The sequence below is a fragment of the Daucus carota genome, chromosome 6 (genome assembly GCF_001625215.2).
Source record: "Daucus carota subsp. sativus chromosome 6, DH1 v3.0, whole genome shotgun sequence".
Taxonomy (NCBI): Eukaryota; Viridiplantae; Streptophyta; class Magnoliopsida; order Apiales; family Apiaceae; genus Daucus; species Daucus carota.
In genome coordinates this window covers 33,973,287-33,992,652 of record NC_030386.2, presented here as the reverse complement: position 1 = coordinate 33,992,652, position 19,366 = coordinate 33,973,287, and the positions used below count along the sequence as shown (strand labels likewise).

At 35.0% G+C, this 19,366-nt stretch overlaps 3 protein-coding genes and 1 long non-coding RNA gene across 5 annotated transcripts; 3 read left to right on the top strand and 1 right to left on the bottom strand.

The window, feature by feature from the left end:
* Nucleotides 1-595: 595 nt before the first annotated feature.
* LOC135147276 (protein FAR1-RELATED SEQUENCE 5-like) lies at nt 596-3,079 on the bottom strand. The gene has a single exon (XM_064080194.1). It carries the CDS (start codon nt 3,077-3,079, stop codon nt 596-598), a length of 2,484 nt encoding a protein of 827 aa, XP_063936264.1.
* Nucleotides 3,080-3,440: 361 nt separating this feature from the next.
* LOC108225597 (uncharacterized) lies at nt 3,441-6,107 on the top strand. Of its 2 annotated transcripts, XR_001807632.2 has the most exons (3): nt 3,519-3,666; nt 5,166-5,736; nt 5,843-6,003. It is a non-coding gene; the product is annotated as an uncharacterized LOC108225597 (long non-coding RNA). The 2 variants fall into 2 exon arrangements; XR_001807631.2 differs by having other exon boundaries at nt 3,441-3,666; nt 5,166-6,107.
* Nucleotides 6,108-7,567: 1,460 nt separating this feature from the next.
* Nucleotides 7,568-10,073, top strand: LOC108225583 (F-box protein At2g26850). The gene is made up of 5 exons (XM_017400486.2): nt 7,568-8,462; nt 8,566-8,645; nt 8,848-9,020; nt 9,119-9,193; nt 9,551-10,073. Exons 1-5 carry the CDS (start codon nt 7,851-7,853, stop codon nt 9,736-9,738), a joined length of 1,128 nt encoding a protein of 375 aa, XP_017255975.1. The 5' UTR covers nt 7,568-7,850; the 3' UTR covers nt 9,739-10,073.
* A 996-nt stretch (nt 10,074-11,069) lies between these two features.
* On the top strand, nt 11,070-19,125 carry LOC108192983 (rhomboid-like protein 20). Its single transcript, XM_017359534.2, has 8 exons — nt 11,070-11,276; nt 11,355-11,455; nt 13,727-13,867; nt 14,721-14,787; nt 16,023-16,174; nt 16,343-16,444; nt 17,121-17,249; nt 18,629-19,125. Exons 1-8 carry the CDS (start codon nt 11,252-11,254, stop codon nt 18,794-18,796), a joined length of 885 nt encoding a protein of 294 aa, XP_017215023.1. The 5' UTR covers nt 11,070-11,251; the 3' UTR covers nt 18,797-19,125.
* The last annotated feature ends 241 nt before the right edge of the window (nt 19,126-19,366 follow it).

Genomic DNA, 19,366 nt, shown 5'->3' with positions numbered 1-19,366 from the left:
CTTTGCCTCCATTTCTCCACTTGCAAACCATCCACACGCTTCACTCCATCTCCTCTCCCTTTCAATTTCTTCCTCCATAGGGTACAAGTTGAAATCTTCTTCTTCAACTACGGGAGCATCTATGAAGAACCCGTTTGCATACGATGGACAATCTACTTCCTCCATTTCTCCACTAGCCACCCATTCACGGGGTTCAATTTCTTCCTCCATAGGATCTAAGTTGAAATCCTCTTCTTCAACTACGGGAGCCTCAATCAAGAATCCATTTGCATACGATGGACCATCTAACGGCAACCGGTCAATAATGTCAAGCATTTCATTGTCCGACGGGGTTGACCAAGAACGGAACCAACTTTCACTAAGAGCCTCCTCCGAGGGTGAAAGCGAATCACTAACATGACTAAGTGTGTCACCACTGTCAGATTGATGACCATTCTCCATTTTTCACCTACAAATAAATATGAAATAAAATAATAAAAAATCACTTTAAATCACATAAAATCTTATAAGATGACATAAAATCACATGTGACAAGATGACATAAAATCACATAAAATCACATAAAATCACATAAAATCACCTAAAAAAGTTACATCTAAGAACTCTTATTTTGGTCTCCAAATTTTTTGCAAGTCCTTATATCATGGCCTTCTTCATGACATTGCTTGCATTTCCTCTTTTTCTTACTAAGGCCTTCAATTGGATTTTTGAAACGTTGTGGCTTCTTCCTACCCTTCGTTTGAGACACTATAGGATCAAGTACCGGCTCGTTCAACTCGTCACCAATATTCTCTTCAATGGGATTCTCAGTATTTGTATTAGGAGCAGCATCAACATTGTCAACAGCCATTTTCTCAAGATTTGCAATTTCTCGATTCATCACCTCTACGGCATACTCATATCTTTCTTTCGAAACCATGCTGCTATGACAAAAACTCATTGTTAACAAAGTCATATGGTTGAATCTTTGACTTGGTGTCAATTCTGTAGATGTTGGATCATCGCAACCCATAGCATAAGGTAGCATACCATCTACCCTATTAGCATCTCTAGTCCAACGACGTTGAATAAATGTTACTGGAATTTGGGCAACATTTTTCTTGTTTAAAACGGCAATGATATGTCGACACGGGATTCCTAAATGTTCATACATCCGACACACACATCTTCCTGTTAGGGCCACTTTGTTGAATTTCACTTCATACATTGTTCTTTTGTCGATTTCGGTCAGGGGTCTAAAACACCTATAATGTGTGACTTCATCCCCTAATGTCAATTGATCTTTATCCTTCTCGACAAAGTATTTAGAGGCTTCCACCAATTGAACTTGAAATTGGCGAAACATCTCCTTGGTATAGATGGAAGCCCCGTCTTGTTCCAAAGCCGTCTTCAACCTCAAGTAACGGGTTTTATTCTTCGTGTCATTGTCCTCCTCCTTCTCCCGCATAAATTGTCTTTCAATTGCTTTTTGTGCATTCTCAACAAATTGCTTCAATCCTGTACTAGAACTAACATAGCTATCAAAGAATGCATTCATTCCCTCGCTCCTCGATGTCGTGGTCTGACCCGCAGAGAATGTACTCTTAGTATAGGCCGAGATCCATTTCTCCTTCAACAAATACAATCCTTGCAACCATGAATGATCTTTCAAATCATACTTCACCACTAAATCTTTCCACCTCTCCTCAAAAATATCCTCCGTCAGTGAATGGTATATGCATTTGTTGAAATCTACTTTGAATGTTCCCGGATGCTTAATATAAAGGGTGTTCAATTTTTCGGGGAACTTCTGGCTTATATGCCAAGAACACAACAAATGTCGGGTTTGGGGTAGTATGGATGCAATTGCCCCCGCCATAGCTTGATCTTGGTCCGTGATTATAGCGTTCGGGTGTTTATCGCCAACCGCTTCAAGCCATGTTCTTAGCACCCATTCGAAACTACTTTTTACTTCATCCCTCATGAGTGCAAATCCAAAAAGAACAGATTGGTAATGATGATTGACCCCTGTAAAAGGCACAAATGGCATGGCATACCTATTCGTTCGGTATGTCGTATCAAAAGCAACAACATCTCCAAAATTACTATAGGCCATCAAACATTTAGGATCCACCCATACTAGATTTTTCAAACGGTTTTCTCCATCCACTTGAGTTTTCACAAAAAACTTCCCACCGCCTTCCTCTTTAAGACGACTTAACAAATCCAAACCCGCTTGAGCATCACTCACTTGTATCTTTTTCTTCCGCTCATCCCGCACTACATTCCTAATATTTTGGCTACCAAAACCAACATTACTAACTCCACCTTGCATATTGCTAAAAAGACTCATGGTTTGGCTAGGGCGAATACCCGACACATTTAACACATTTATAAGATTTCTTGCCGCACTCGTCACATGTCTTTCCCGTTGAATCAAAGTCATCTTACTAGGAGATACAAGATCATGATTGTGTTCTAATTCAACGGTTGTCAACTCCCAATAATCTTTTTTCTTCTTTTTCACAACAAACATCCTAACCTTACAACCACTTCTAGGAAGTTTGTCCCGACGACGTGTGCCCTTACTACTGCCTACACATACTTCTTCATCCACCACATTTTTGTCTTGATTTTCACCCGCGAGTCTACAAACAAACATTCGGGCATATATTTCATCAACTTTTGCCCGTTTCTTTGTTTGTTGTATTTTCACCGCAAACCCATTCTTAAGGGCATATGACCTAATAAATCTATCTGCGTCATCTAAATTATCAAATCTCTGATTCAAATACGGGACTTCCATATTTTTATTTCTTTCATTCTCATCAATAAATTTATTATCCACTCCTTTATCATCACTCTCTACGTTCTCATCAACCTCATCATCACTACTAACAACATTTCGATCATCAATACAATCTTCATCAACACTAACATATTCTTTATCATCAACATTTTCATCATCTTTTAAATCAATAAACACACGATCTACAACACTATCAACCTTAACAACATCATCTACATCTACGTAATCCTTATTATCAACTTTTTTTACTCTTTTTCTTGGAACAAAATCCTCGAACAAAGAATCCGCCATAACAACAACAACACAAACGAAGCAAACAAACAACTAGATTAGAGTTAGAAATTACCACAATCTTGAGTATGCACTTGCTTCTTTAGCTCCAAAGATTATGCACTTACCACAACTAGATTATGCACTCTCCAAATTTTTAAGCTCCTTGATATTTTTTCTAACACTAACCTAAAGTGACCTAAGTACGCGGGTATATGATCATTTCTCTGTGTTTCCAGCGCTTTTTTAGCGCTGGACAAGTGAAAATATCAAACTCCTCCAGCGTTTTTTTAGCGCTGGACGTGTAAAAAATAGTCACTCGTCCAGCGGTAAAAAAGCGCTGGACGGTTTTTAAATCGTGGCCCTTGGTTGGGCCATCGGACGGCTCAAACGCCGTGTGTTGGTTACAGGTCCCCCAGCAACCGATTGCTGGGGACCTGGACCCTTCGTTATAAACCAGCGTTATAAAAAAAACTGATAGAACGCTGGGAACAGACCCGAGTCCAGCGACGTGCACACATGACACAACTAATGTGAGCTTCATTTCACCGAGCGACCCAGATACAGAGGATGGGCATGGGCATGGGCATGGTTGTGGATTCAATAAGGTGTTTAGTCACATCTGTTTTTTTAATTCTCTTTACCCGTACAGTATTGTATTTATTGATATATTTGCCTGGAATGATTAATCCCCTGTTCTAATTACAGAGTTTTTATATACTTCTATTCATAATCACCGCGTAGTTACCCTCCATAATTGCAAATTCATAGTGTCAAATTGTTTGCTGTTTACTTTGTGCTCTTATATGCCTATTTAGGGATATTACATTGGGAAATTATATTGAGATATGGACTGTTTAAACATCTGATTTAAGCTGATTGAAGTGAAATTAGGTTTTTTTTTTTGTTTTTTTTTTTTTGAAATGAGAAAATTAGGCTTTTGTTTAATTGACCAAAATTTTACAATTGCGATTAGCTGAGGGCTTCGCCAACGTGTTTAGCTACCAGTTGATCATCATATAGCCTAAGGTCTCACATAAGGGAGTCTATACAATCTATATCAAGACTGAACACTAAAAACTGGTATACTTTAAATCGTCAAGGATTAGAATGTATCTCTTGCATATGGTTGACTCTATAGTTAACCTTCCGTAACTGAACGTTAGTAGAACGAGATTCATCTTAATAATATGTGAGTGAGACCTATGGGGTGACCCGTGATTGTTATGCTAGAGTAGCAGTAGTTCTGATGACGGAAAGTAGCAGAAATAAGCATACTTGTTAGAATGGATGCTGCATATTACAAGATTAAATTATAAACACGGTAATTTTATAAGCCAGAAAGATGGATAATGAAGTAACTAATTTGCATTAATATTCACTACCATTGAGAGTGATAATGAAGTAGTTTAGTTGCATAAATATTCATTGAACAGATTCAAGCCACCTGGTTAAGCTTTCATAAACTGGTAAGATTAGTTTCCTCTTCATAGTCTGTTCACATGTATCCCTAATTATTAACCAGAGTAGGTTTTAATATGCACGTATATTGATTTATTGACGTCGGAACAACAGAATAATCCGTATAATCCCTTTGTAGCTATGAGTAGCAATGTTCATATAAGTGCTTTTAGAATCCTTTTTTTAGTGGTGAGCGTGATGTTTTTAATTTTTTGAGGATACTGATGTTTTTCGTTAGCGATGATGCTTGCTGCTGGTGCTCTCTTGTCTAGCTCCGGCTCCGCTTTTAGCTGGCTATTGCTAATTTATGATTTACCGCTTAAATTATAAAAAAAAATGGTAGAGATTGTTCATCCCTCAATTACCAAAGCTTCTTTCTTTCTGCTGCCCTGTTTACCTGTCTGCCTTTAGTGGCTCAGCAGATACAATATTCAAGCAGGCAAGGTTCTTTGTATTTGCTGCTAAATAGTGCATTATCCATCTATGTCTTCTCATTCCGAAGTTTCTTAACATTTTAGTTTTTAAATAATTTTTTATGGACGCCCTACGCCTTTTGTCCTTGGTCTATTAAAATTGATGTCCTTCTCCCTGTCTGTAAACACGCTTTTAAGCCTGATGTTGCCTTGGTACATATGACCAATTGTAGGGTGTGAAGGGCGGCTTAGACTTGGAAGACAAACCTGTCAGCCAGGATAGCATGCATCAATCATCATCCAAGTGGAGAAGCAGCAGCCTTTTCATTGGTGTTAGAGACACGATATACTCCAGGGCTGCGTCAAAGTCGCAAAGAGATGGCTGTTCAATTTGCCGTGGTCTTTGAGGACCTACCCGCGGAGAGTGGAAGATATTGCTGGTATATTTGTCTAATAAATGCAAGTATGTTCCTTTTGATCCACAATGATTTACGGTTTGCGTTAGTTAAGTATATATACATCTCACAATCCCACTTGTGGGCGACAGAGGCAATGTTGACAGGGATTTCAGTTGCGTAACTGCAGACGTTTTGTTTTTGTACTGTTCTTGCACACGAAAATTATTCCAGGAAAATGGGAGTTTACTACTTATCTTGGAAGTGCCAGGTAAGCCAGGTGAGTGTCTACTATGGTTGGGCCATGTAGTATACTTACCAGTTAGTCGACAGTTAATACATAAACAAGCAAGAAACCCGCTTCATTAATGTCCACCAGCAAAAGAATGCTGCATTTACTTGCCTCAATGTATGATACATATCCTTTTCAAATGGCATCCGATATTTGCCCTTTTAAATGCCATCAAGTATCTGCCTATTGACCGGACCTCTCGATTATACTTTTTCCTATACAGGAGGTGCAATATCCTGGAGTACAAGGACAAGGGAGATACTTTTTCCTGTATTATTTGTGATAAATTTTTTACAAAAAAATATATTCATTATTATGTAGGTCTGTGCTTCACAATGACAGGTTTGATTGTACTCTCTTTGTATTATTCCTCCCTTCTTACAACTTCAAGAATGATGGAGAATAGACATGTTGACAAGGAGAGAATACTCAGTACTGTAATAAAACATAGCATGTAATAAAAAAGTAATATAATTAGTTGCTGGTCGTTTTCAATTGTTGTTTGCTCGATGCTTAGAAGTTAACTACACTACATATTAGATACATGGTAGTTAAGCTAATTACAATACATACCGATACAAGAAACTTACATGTACACGGAATGTCAACCAATTCCTTCAAACAAAAGTCTTTTTTCTTTCCTCTCCATTTGTTTTGAATTACATATGCTAAATTTTATCGTTTTGTTAATAATGACTTCTGCCACGGGAATGTTTTGCTTAGGTTACCTAAGTGTTGAATTTGAATTAGTCTCTTCAGTCAGGTTATTCACATTCGAGAAGACATACTTTTATTAGCCTAATTCTTAGCCTTATTTTTTAAATAGTGAATAAAATCAGCATTTTCAGATTTTTTTAAATAATTTTATATTATATGCACAGTTCCTAAATTTACTTTTTTAATAAGCGGACAGAATCGATGAAACACAAGATATCGGTGAAAAAACAGTTTGATGTGAACTGCATATAAATTCTGAAAGTTTAATCACAGACACAAAGCAGTGACTATAGAAAAGAAAGGCCATCGCTTGAAGAATTATGGAGAAATGTTCACAAGAAAGGTCTTAGTTAAAATCAACTACTAGGTCATGCAGAATATGCGTGGTTCAAGTCAAAGACAGGGTCACAAGGGCACATTGAGATGATCTGTAACACAAGTAGTAGTAACAAAAAAAGAAGAATAATTAAGAGGGTGGGACTTTTCCTGGCTTAAATTTCATTGTAATATCTGTTACCAAAGTTTGTTGGCAGTTGGGCACATTTGTGGCCACCATCCACCTATCTTCTTTTTACTTGATCATTTTCCCAACTATATTTAGTGTTTTTTCTTCAACGGGACAACTGGTTAACCGACCACACTCCCTCGGTGATTTTTTTTTTCTCACATTTCTAAGTCTTTTTATCGTATAATTGAAATTATTATTTTTAAAATTTCCTTTCTTTAAATTATAATATCAAATCATATATTTTTATCAAATAAAAATTAAAAAAATAATAATTTTAATTATACGGTCAAAAGAATTAGAAATACGTGTGAGGGTAAAGTAAACTCGGCCGATGGACTCAACAACTCATATTCTTAGCTACAAACTATCTGATTATTATAAATTTCAAAGTTCTATTTCAACCATCTTCGATCACTATTCATATTTCATCCTCTTAGCTTTTGTTTTGATCTTTTAACATTTATGTTTCTTGGTGATCTTATTACTGGTAAACTGGTAAGCAGTAATAGTCTCTTTTCTGCTCTGACTATCATATGTACAGATATGGTTTTGGCCATCCATTAGGTGGGGGCTCATCCATTTCTTCTTTCTTTAAGTTACTATCTTCATTCACCTAATTCATATGATCTTTGATCATTTTCAGGGCAATTTTGTTTACCTTAATCCCATTTAATATTTTAATAGTAGTATCTAAATTCCAAGATAAATGCTTTGTTTTCATCAAAGTTTGATGTTGTATTTACCAAGAGTGAAAGCTTTGTCACATGCAATGTCTATATATTTCAGGTCCCTCTTTTAAATGCTCGTCTACTCCGCCAAATTTCACTGCAATATTAAATTCTCAACCTTCTCTCAATCACTCAATATATCTTCCTTTGTCTTCACCATAAAGTCATTATTTTTCTCCACTCTATATATATTGCTTTAATCACCATTACCACCTTAATTAGTTAAGGTTAGACTCTAAGATCTTTCTCCAACACCATTCTGAAAGCTCCCAAATTTAATGCTTTTCTTGCTTATATCTTGCTTTTATATCATCATGGTCTCTCATATCTCCTTTCTTAACTCATTCATGGAAATGAAGAATGAGTTGAGAACACTTTTGTTACCTTGGATCTTTGAAGCACTCTCTTTGTTTTCAAATTCTTGGTTCAAAAGAAGAAGAATTCACATTACATTCTTTAAAGTTCCTACCTTTAGTTCTAAAGCAAAGATGGCAGAGATTGAAAGAGAAACATCTTTACTAGATTTGCCTGATTTGGCATTGGATTGTATTCTTGAGAAGCTTTCACCAGCAGAGTTGAGCAGTATGGCATGTGTATGCACTTCTTTGAGGAATGTGTGTGTAGATGATTATTTTTGGGAGAGGCACTTCAATCACAAATGGGGTAGAATTATTGGTGATATTGCATGTAGAGAATGGAAATGTAGCATTGCTTTGAGAAAGAAACAAGCTCTCTCAGATTGCGCGGATAAGGTTGGGATTTTTCGGTTTTTTGGGTTAAATAGTAGGAGGAAGCAGAGAACTACTCTGCCATTGGAGTCTATAATGTCATGGTATCTATCTCTTGAGACTGGCAAGTACTGGTTCCCAGGTCAAGTTGTTAACCGAGAGGTAATTTTTGATAATACTATGTTCTGAAATTCCAGTTTCGTATCGTTTTTGTGTTAAGATGATGGACTAACAGTAGAGAGCCAATCTATTTTGTTAACTGCAGAATGGGAATGTTGGGTTTATGCTGTCATGTTATGATGCTGAACTTAGCTATGATTGTCGGTCGGACAACTTCAGGGCAAGGTACACAAATTTGTAATTGTTAAAGCCATTTCATCTGTGTTGTAAGAACCTCAAAAGATGAATCCACATAAGAAAAATTGTTCACTCTTTATGCTGTTGGATAAAAGGAAACTGTTTTAGCAGTATTATTACTACTATTAGAACAATTTTGAAGATTCCCGGGGCTATATATCTGATTGTTAAATTAAATTTTGTGTTGCAGGTTCGCTGCTCAAGGTAGAGCAACAATGGAACATGATATAAATTGGGATAGGATAAGAGCATCAACGGTTAAAACTCCTGCACACGATCTTCATCACTCAGATTGTTTAGACGAGTTACAACCAGGAGATCACATAGAGATTCAGTGGAGAAGAAACAAGGATTTTCCCTATGGTAACAATTGTGAACTACTTTAGTCCAATTTAAAGAATTATTGAACCAGTTTTTTTGTCGGGAAGAATGGAATAACAAACATGCCTGTAAAATTGCAGGTTGGTGGTATGGAATTGTTGGCCACCTGGGATCGTGTGATGGATGTAAACTTCATTGCCAGTGTCATAGTTCTGGTAAGCAGATATAATTCATCTATTTTTAGTTACTTTATCAGTGATCTCTAAGTAAAACACAATTTAAATTGGAAAAAGTTTGAGACATTAGCTAGAAGCTATGTGTCCAGATCCTTGTTTTCACTTAAATTTCAGCCTTGTTTATCAGCAAAATTTATGTTCCTGTTTTCCTTGTTGTCTGGTTTTGTGCTCAAGGCACATGCCAAAGACTCGAGACACTGTTATTTTACTTAACAAAACATTATGACTAGCTTTTGCCACGGGCTATCCCTGCTCATTTTTTTTTCCTTGTATGGTTTTTGTCTTTGTTAATCCTGTAAGTGCCATATTTAACACACGTAACATGTCCACTGACAGACACAGTCATACTGGAGTTCAAGCAGTACACACCAGGCTCCCGATGGAGAGAAACAGTTATAGATAGGAAGCATCACAGCGAAATAGGAGATGAAACATATGGCTTCTACGGTGGCATCAGAAAGATTAATGATAAAGACGAGATATCAATGTGGAAGCGAATCTGGCCAAAAGAAGTCGTGGAATAGTATGCACTAAGCTTGTAGCTAGTACTTAGTTTATGTCTTCTATGTAAATCAATTTTCTCAATTCGCAAATGTACAAAGGTTAGAATTGAAGGCGTTGCCGCGCAAGCAGTAGAATGCAGGTCACATAACTAATTTGGTGGCGAATTTTCTCCTGGAGACGATGCACAGCCCCTGGAATGTATGAAGCAGATGACACAAGTTTTGAGAAGATTGAAAGTTAAGAGGCAGATAGTGTGTATATATGTAAAAGTATAAAAGTATAGTTGTTTGGTTTTACACTGCTACAGTGTAGATGATTTTTGAGCCATTACAGGCAAAGGCCAATCTCTTCTGCATTCTCTTTGTAGTCTGTGTTGCTAAAAAACACAGTGCAAGTATGTCCTCCAGGTTTATTCCAGATCACTTGAGCAGAATATATAAAATAAAATATAGTGAACAAATGCAATTTGAGCCCATTGATTTGTGGACCTGGAAACAAGTCATCATTATCTTGATACAAAGATAGAAACAAGTAAGGTACAAGGCAATTCTAAATACAGAGTTGGGTGAATTTCGGATGCTCTAAAATGCTAACAGCCACCGGCAACAGTCTTTTTATTCATACACTAGTCTACTCATCTCAAAACTTTTTGCCCGGAAAATAAATGGTTCCCATAAACTTGATAAATTATTATCTTTCTAAATGAACAATAATTTTACTGTAATTCCTCGTGTATAAGAAATTCTACACAGAAAAGGTACTAATAAATACCAAGAAAAGTATGGAAATATTATGCATTACATTATAATATGTGAAATTATTGCTATATTCACACTCTTGGTAAGTAACATGGAATAATAGATATGCATGAGTTGATATCATTTTTACAGTTCATTTTATGATTATATATAAATTTTAATTAATTTATATTTAATACAAGCAAAGATAAGTGCAATAAATCTTGATCAACTACTAATTGATAGAATAATAATTTAAAGAAATTAATATATTTTTTCCGAATACAACATAATAAAGAGGACATATTTTTGTTTTTGATAAATTAATATATCATATATATACATTCTCTATCTCACTATTATTATTAAATATTGGATAATAATATTAATATTTATAAATTAATAAAGGTAATACTGTTAAATTTTATTAATTTATTGAGATTATTAAATATTAAAAATTGGATGTGAAAACTACAAATCTCTAATTTAAATATTTTTTTTTTAGTTAATCTATATATAAAAGATTATATTTTTAGTCTTTATAAAAGCTCGATCAAATTGTTTATCCGCTGAACTTCTGATAAGAACCAACTAGTGTGTATCACAGATCAGTCAGATTTATATTTTATATTTGTATATTTAATCAGATTATTATACTCTGCTGTATGTAAAACTCAATGAAATTGGGATGTTAAACAAAGATAAACAATCACAAAAAGAGGCTACAAAGTAAAAATTTGGGAGAGACTTGGAGAGAAAGAGAGGGAGAGAGAGAGGTCGTTGGTTCACTTTGAAGATGAACGGCGGCCCATCTGGTTTCAGTATGTATCTATCTCTATGTCTAATTGTTAAACTTGTATACATATATTTGATTTGTGTGTATCCATGTTTACTTGCAGATAATGCTCCGATCACTAGAGCATTTGTAATAAGCTGTGTGATCTTCACACTTGTGTTTGGGATCCAAGCTCGTTCTAACAACCTCGGCATCTCATACCAGGTACTAATCCCCCTTTCTTAACTCATCTCATTCATCATACTTATTATAATCGCTTATCAAGTATGAATCTGTGACTTGTGATTGCCAAGTTGGATGTTATGCTTATTTATATTTTCTAGGGTTATTTTGTAATTACAAGAAAACGAACCAAGAATGTAAGCGATTATTTTTGAAAGATTATGTCATTCAGAAATGGGTTGCAGCACTGTTGGTAACTTAGATAGGGCCTTGGATATAGGTGAATAAAACTGGTTTGGCCTCCGATATTTGTTAGGAGTCGAGATGAAAGGTGATATGGGCAAACTAGAAGAGACCAAATCCCTAAATGGAAGTGTTATTTATAAAATTCTAGAAAGGAAATTGTTACAAATCAAGTGGGATGGAGGTATTGCAAGACAAACATTAACTGCTGTCCCTAAGTTTCAATTTTTTTGTTTTGAAAAGAATTAGACCCACTTTATTTTGAAAGAAATCTAAGACACAGCTTCAAAGTTGCAACAAATAGGTACTTTGTTCTGAAAGAAATCTTATACAAGAGCTTCAAACGGAGCGAGTTCACTGCATTGTTAACTAGAATAAAGGAGCACATAAGGGCCATACAATAAGTACTTTAAGATGCAGCTGATTTGGACCGTAGTGTAGAAAGAGGAACAGTAGCCTATAAGTCAGTATCCTAAAGTTAGGAACTGTACTACTTTTAGAATCTCTGCTGGAAGAGTGAAATAGCTCACCCTTGGAATTCCTCTCAGGCCACATCCCGAAAGCCCAAACATGAGAATCTAAAATACTAGAGATCTGCTATTTTTTATCCTACCTAATACTGATATACAATCATGGGAAATGTCTCCAAACTTTAAGCAGGCCAAATTCAAAGGTGGATCTAGGCCATTTGAGAAAAAAGATATAGTTAGTAATTATTTATCTTAAAACTGGTTTTCAGTTTTTTAGTCTTTATAACTGGTATAGGCGGAAGTCATTCTATCGGATATATAGTCACCATATTCATAAGTCAGTCACGTGATGTAATTCATGGATAGCAAAAAGACACACACACACACACACACACACATATTATCTATCAACATTTCATTTATGGAGAAGTATGTAGCATGAGCCTTGGCAGGTTGATTACTTGCACTTACATTTGTTTAGGGTTTAGACTCCCCCCCTCCCGCCCCTTCTTCATCACATTCCCCACTGTGGCACTGCCACTGAGTTTTTAAAAGGTGGAAAGCAGAAGGAGAAAGTAACTTAAAGAGGGCTGACCTATTTTCATTCACGTGCTCACAGTGTTGGAAGTAAAACATATAATTAGTTCTTAAATTACAATTTAATCCTTGTTAAAAATTACGGATTTTCTAGTGTGTGCCCATGGGCACACACTAACAACCAATTTTTGTTGAGGTGGAGGATTTTTATTGGTCAAAACCTCATTAATAATCATGCCCCCTGCATATGCACAAAAATCATGACCAGTTAAACCCTCAACCATAACAAAAAGTAGTTGTTAGTGTGTGCTCATGGGCACACACTAGAAAGACCCTAAAAATTAATAATATAAGTAGTAAGGATATATTTGTAAAATCAAGTCTTTTTAAATTTTCCCACTCACTTGCTTTCCTTTGCATGTCACTTTTGGTGTGAAAGTATTGGGAGGAAAGCATATAAAATTTGTATATATCTTCACTTGCTTTCCTTCTTAAAAAGAACTTGGGGGCACGAGTGCAAATGTTATTGTTTTACTTCCTTTTCATCTGCTTTCCTTGCTATTTAAAACTCGAGATAGGGTGTATAATTTGTTTGACAATTGCTTTCCAGAAAATTGGAAAAGAAGAAATATGTCGAAATTTAATCGTTATTATTAGGTTGGACTAAGAGGTACTGGTTAAGTGGTTATGGAGATTCTGTCTGTTCTGGTGAAACCAAGTCAAATTGTAATAATGTGTCACGTGTTTTAAACCATAACTTTAAATTGCGAAGTCCATATAGATACTTTCATTTCGTTTGATAAAATTTTGAATGGAATTCCTCAATCAAATCAGTATGACAAGAGTATTATTTCTACAATTCCATAGGAACTCAACTCTAGAGTGAGAACTTGTCCTTCAATGTGTAGTAGGCAAAGGAATTTAGGATATTTTAAAGTACAGAGACTACCATCAGAATGTTTCTTAATTATAGTACTGGCGTTTCTAGTGAATTTCGATATTGTTTACTCTTTAATATTGCTTGGCAAACCAGTTCTGATGGCAATTTTTTCAACAATTACAGGATATTTTCCAGAAGCTTAAACTTTGGAAGCTAGTTGTATCAGTTTTCGCCTTCTCATCCACACCGGAGTTGATGTTTGGAGCTTATTTATTGTACTACTTTCGAGTGTTCGAGAGGCAGATAAGTTCTAACAAGCACTCTGTAAGTATTTATCTCTTCTACTGTTCTACAATGTTCAAGTGCTTGATAAATATTTATCCTTCTTACTACTTGTCTACTTGGAGACAGGAGATGATGATCTAATTTCACGTCTTTTCAGTTAGTCATAATATATATACATATGAGCGAAAAACTATTTACCAGGCTGAAACCCTCAGATCATTAATATATAACATTTTAATATTTCATTTCTCCAAACAAATATAGCATAAGGTGGTGGATTGGTTATAGTGGAGAGATCACGTTGATTTCTCTATTCATTCTTTATTATTTCTTCTATATAGTTTAAAAGGAATAGAAGTATTGTTAAATGCAATTTTTGATGCTCAGTTCCATATTTGCAAAGGCAATTCCTAGATTGTAATTTTTTAGCTAGATAAGATATAATTCATTAATGCGTCAAAAATGATATATGTTCAACATTACAAACTAATATTAATGCAATTTTTAAGTTCATTTCTTTTTCAGAGTTGAACTGTTAAAGGTCATTTATTATAATCATGAGCTTACTTATACTTGTATATTTACATGGATGATGTAATTTTGACTAATCATTGATCGTAGACTTTCTAATGGAATTTTTTTGCTCACTTGGGCTGTTATGTGTACTTTTTGCTCAATGAATAGGTAATAGTTTTAATTAGTGTTACCACTCCTGAATCGTAGTTATCCATTCGTGATGTAGGCTGACATTTCTCTTTTGCATTATTGGCTGTCACTTCCCTAAGTTATTCAAGAATGATTTTTAATCAATTTTTAATCATTTGGGGATGTTTTAACATCAGAATAGACTTGGTTCCAATTTTTAAAAATATCGTCTCTGTATATGTTACAGGTGTTTATCTTGTTCTCTTTGAGTGTGTCTTTGCTGCTTGAGTTCCTGGCAGTAGCACTTCTAAAAGGTATCCTACACCGCTTAATATATTACTTTAGAACCTTCGTTAATTTTTGTTGATATCATTAATCCTCTAACACTGCTATCCTCTGTATAATTCTAGTAACACACACACACACATATATAGTTGTGTAGGGCATGAATTTGTATGAGCGTTAAATTCCTTCTCTTTCATAGCTAGATAACATAAAATGTTATAGTATTATATCAAATTTTTTCTTGTTTTGTTATCAAGATGAAAATTTTGGGATTGAAAAAGTCTAGAGATGGCTTTTTAACATTAAGTGATGGAATCTAAAAAATATAATTTTGTTTGATGCATGATTATTATCCTGTATCAATGTATAGAAGTGAAATATCTATTAGAGGTAAAGTAGATGTTAGTCAGTTAAATAACTCGTTTTAGTTGCAGAGATCGTGGAATGAGCCATTATGAATGTCTCAAGGACTTTTATAAACAGAAAGATCACGCCACCCTTTTACTTGTCAGTTTGTAAGAACTTTGACATATTAACATGCACTAAAAAGTAAATTCTTATGAAGCTTATAGGTAAGGCATACTGGATTGATATATTGTATAAAAGCTAAGTCAAGGTGAAGTCATAAAGATGTAAGTATTCAACTAATATTCACGTTGAAGTTAAAAAGAATGATTACCGAGTGCAAGTCTGAAGATTCTTGAAAGGAAAAAAAGTACTTCTCTTAACTTTCTATACACCGGAGGGTTACTTGTTTATGAAATCAAATACATGGTTTATTCATGAAATTTAAAATTAATATGAAAAGACCAACTAGACTTTACAATATGATCGAACTTAATGTTATGAAAATGTTAAGGTGCTTAGCGGATATTGGTTGGTGAACAGTTAACTGTTTTGTTCCATACCTTTCAGTGTGAGAGGATACTGGACAAGTGAAGAGCAATGACACTGACCTTCATCTTTGAAAATATGTTGAAAATTGGTGTGGTACTGTGGTCATGAAAATACAAGCTCAAGAGTTTATAATAAATTGTGGAAACAGAGCATGCCCAAAAGATGCAATAATGTCACATGCTCGTAGATCTGATAGGAACTTGGATCAGAATTAGAGATTAGGCAGAGTTTTTCTCTCTTTTTTGCTCACATTTTTGTGGTCAATCTTCAAGGAGTAGTAGCAGATGAACATGATTAGTTCTTTTATTGTCATTAACACATTACTTATATTATTTGCCAACTCATATCTGCTCATCCAACATTGCAGATCCATCCTTAAATTCACTCACATCTGGCCCATACTGGCTTATATTTTCTGCATTTGTACCCTTTTTCTTTGACATTCCAATTTCGACCCGGTTTCGTGTTTCTGGCCTCCGCTTCTCCGACAAGACTTTTATATATTTAGCAGGTCTTCAGGTGATAAATTTTAAACATGATGATAACTTGTTTCCTCCACTTAATTTTTACAACTTGAATGCACAATTGTTTTTTCCAATTTATATTTTTGCTTCATCTCCTTGCACCGAGTTGCTTGCTCTTGGGCTTTCTTTTTTTCTTCTGTATTAAGTTGAGGTTCTCTTGCAGCTTCTCTTATCATCCTGGAAGAGATCTATTATACCGGGGATATGTGGCATTCTTGCGGGTTCCTTATATCGGTTAAATTTTTTTTACATCCGAAGATTGAAGGTGATATCATGATCCACAGGACTTTTAAGATATTCCTTATACTAATACTCTGGGAATACTTCTGCTTTCATTGTTTACATATTTTGTTACAGCTCTGTTAGTTTTTCAAAGATGACTGCAGTGAACTTTAAATTATATAATAATGTTAGTGGCATCAGTCTTGTCTATTCTTCATATGTATCGAGAGTGAAACATCAAGTAATCAATGCTATGTCATTTGAACTCGGCTGATGTCCAAGTGATGAGCTTGGCAACATATTATAAATAATGCATTTTAAGGCACAAAATGAAGTTTATAGTGTCTATACCCATGTCCGAGTCACAATTGTCCAACATGAGTACTGAAGGTGAAAAAATAGTCTGTTTAACATAGGTTAGAGGCAGTTGTCATGCTTTTTAATATCAAATGAATTGATTGGATATTGTGACAAGTCCATGGGAACTGCCTAAAAAGTAAGTATATTAGAATGGATACTTGAATCTTAAGTTCAATTCTTCCTTAATAGGATTCCCTAAAGCATAATGTACATGTCAAATTTATTTTTTTGGATTCTCCGATATAGGATAATTGTTGCCAACAATTAAGGATAGTGGATAGTGGATACCTTAAGTAAATTTTTTTTTTTTTTTTTTGGAATTCAGGAATGATGTGTGTGTCCCTTTCTTAAATTTGCAGTTTCCAGAGTTTATTGCCTCGTTCTTTTCAAGGCTTTCTTTACCTTCGGTTGGGAGTACATCATCTGCTGTACCAACTAGAAATGTTCTGGGAAATGTCCCTTCATATGCAGCAGGTCGCCAAGTGGAGGCAAGTATAAATTTAAATTATTTTTCTTTCAGCTTACCTAATGGCTCAACAGAAGTATATTACGAATTTATAATGAAGAGAAGAAAAATTCCAAGCATGAAATTACTAGAAAAAAAATGTGAACATGGATTTTACGTTGTAATTTACGTACTTGTCAGTGTAAACATTATTGTGCTTACTTATTGACTTGCATTATAGTTTTTGTTTGCAAGTTTTCAACATAATTTCGTTCCTTGTCTTTTACTTCCCCTATTCCAGTCGTATGTCATTTCAGTGTGGTTTTCTTGCACTGTTTCAGGATAGCAATTATTAGTCTGTTACACCACACCAGCGGTGTAATCAAGAAGAAGAGTTTGAATCTTTACCATCCATTACCTACAAGATTAGTATATTAGCGTCTAATGTAAGAATTATAATAGTGTATTAGTGTCAAATGTAATAATTAATTTTCAAGGGTATTCAAATGTGTTATATCTAGTTAAACGTGAAAAAAACTGTAGTAAAACATTCCAATAGAAAGAAAGGAAGTAGCGGAGCATATGGCATTGGATCAACTAGAGTATGAAATTTACTCAGTATCTTGTCATGATTAATAAATTGGTGGAATAATTTTTCCGTTTCAGTTCTCTCATCATGTTTATAAATTTAACCGGCCCAGGGTGAGCTGCACAGAACAGACTCAAGGATTAGGCATGAATCACAAGCATCCACTTCAACCAATATTAATACTATAAGTTACCTGATGAAATTCGGTATTAAGGCATAAGAGAGAGGTTAGATTTGGGAATTTAAGAGCAACCTACATCAACTCCTTGAAAAAGGGAATCAAGTCTATCAAGGACCTCTTCATTATGTCTTCAACAAGTTTGTTTTTTTATAACATGTGTCCACTTGGAAATCAGACATTGATGCTGAGATAAGTGTGGGGTAACTTACTGAACTGAAGTACTGTAATATTCAGCAAACAAAGTTAATATTCTTCTAATGTATTGAATCTGTGTAATTCATGTAGGTGATCAAAATAGAACTCTTGGGCAATATATAGAATTCGGGTCTATAATAGCAGATTGTTCGGAAATTTTAAAGGACTTGAGGTCCCATTGTGTTTATTTTATAAGGAGATCAGTGAATTTAGCAGCTCATACTATAGCTAGAGTAGCTAATTATATGTCTGGTCGTGAAGAGTGGTTCTGCACACCCTCTTTTCTTATCGATGTACTGGTTAAGGATTTGAACTTCTAATAAAATTTCATTTTTGAATTCAAAAAAAATATAGAATTTGGGTGGTTGCTTTTCAATTGATTTTTTTCTTCCTCGCTATATTTCATATGCATCTTAATCAACTCGAAACAACTAAAATAAGCTCGGTTTCTTCTCAGGTAAACCATCCCACGCCAGTATCATCTACACCAGAACCGCCAGAGGATTCGATTGCAACACTTGTTTCAATGGGTTTTGATAGGAGCTCCGCCAGACAAGCACTTGTCCATGCCAGAAATGACATCAACACTGCAACAAATATCCTTCTCGAGTCGCAGTCTCACTGATCTAATGAAATTATTTTTCTTACTCTCCAGTATAGGAAGTTAGCTATAGAATGGAAGTGGAGTTCGATGCATGGAGACTATATCATCCTTAAAGGTAACGAAGATCGGATAGATCTGGTGCTACAAAAAATTCCATGTCGTCACGAAATTTCCTTTTGTTTTTTGGGGCCTCTGTTCTCACTTGAACTCAATTATTCTAGCTCTTAGGCATATGTACACCGACTACTATTGAAAATAGGACCTGCTGGATTGTTTGACTTGACATCTGCAAATTATATGTAAAGATATGTAGAGTTGCAGGTCCCAACCTTGCACATATTTTTCAGTTACATGTACGGTATCCCTGGTTCTTATTCAGAATATTAAAGAATTGTTCAGAGAGCGTGAATACACAATGAAGAATTGCTTGCTTAACATAACTTATCCCCTGCAACAGGGACATCTTTATCAACCAGTATAAAACTAGTATTTCAAGTGAAATAATATTTATGGAGTATGAAATACAAAGTGTTCTTTTACAATCTTTACAGATCAATTTGTATTGCGCAATTATTTTTTTATTAGTTTGTA

Bases quoted from the DNA above. Each gene is read 5' to 3' on its own strand.
- LOC135147276 (XM_064080194.1), bottom strand. From the start codon at position 3,079: ATGGCGGATTCTTTGTTCGAGGATTTTGTTCCAAGAAAAAGAGTAAAA.
- LOC108225583 (XM_017400486.2), top strand. From the start codon at position 7,851: ATGCTTTTCTTGCTTATATCTTGCTTTTATATCATCATGGTCTCTCAT. The intron at 8,646-8,847 runs GTACACAAATTT...TTTGTGTTGCAG, and splicing joins TCGGACAACTTCAGGGCAAG to GTTCGCTGCTCAAGGTAGAG. The intron at 9,194-9,550 runs GTAAGCAGATAT...GTCCACTGACAG, and splicing joins TTGCCAGTGTCATAGTTCTG to ACACAGTCATACTGGAGTTC.
- LOC108192983 (XM_017359534.2), top strand. From the start codon at position 11,252: ATGAACGGCGGCCCATCTGGTTTCA. The intron at 11,456-13,726 runs GTACTAATCCCC...CAACAATTACAG, and splicing joins ACCTCGGCATCTCATACCAG to GATATTTTCCAGAAGCTTAA. The intron at 17,250-18,628 runs GCAAGTATAAAT...GTTTCTTCTCAG, and splicing joins CAGCAGGTCGCCAAGTGGAG to GTAAACCATCCCACGCCAGT.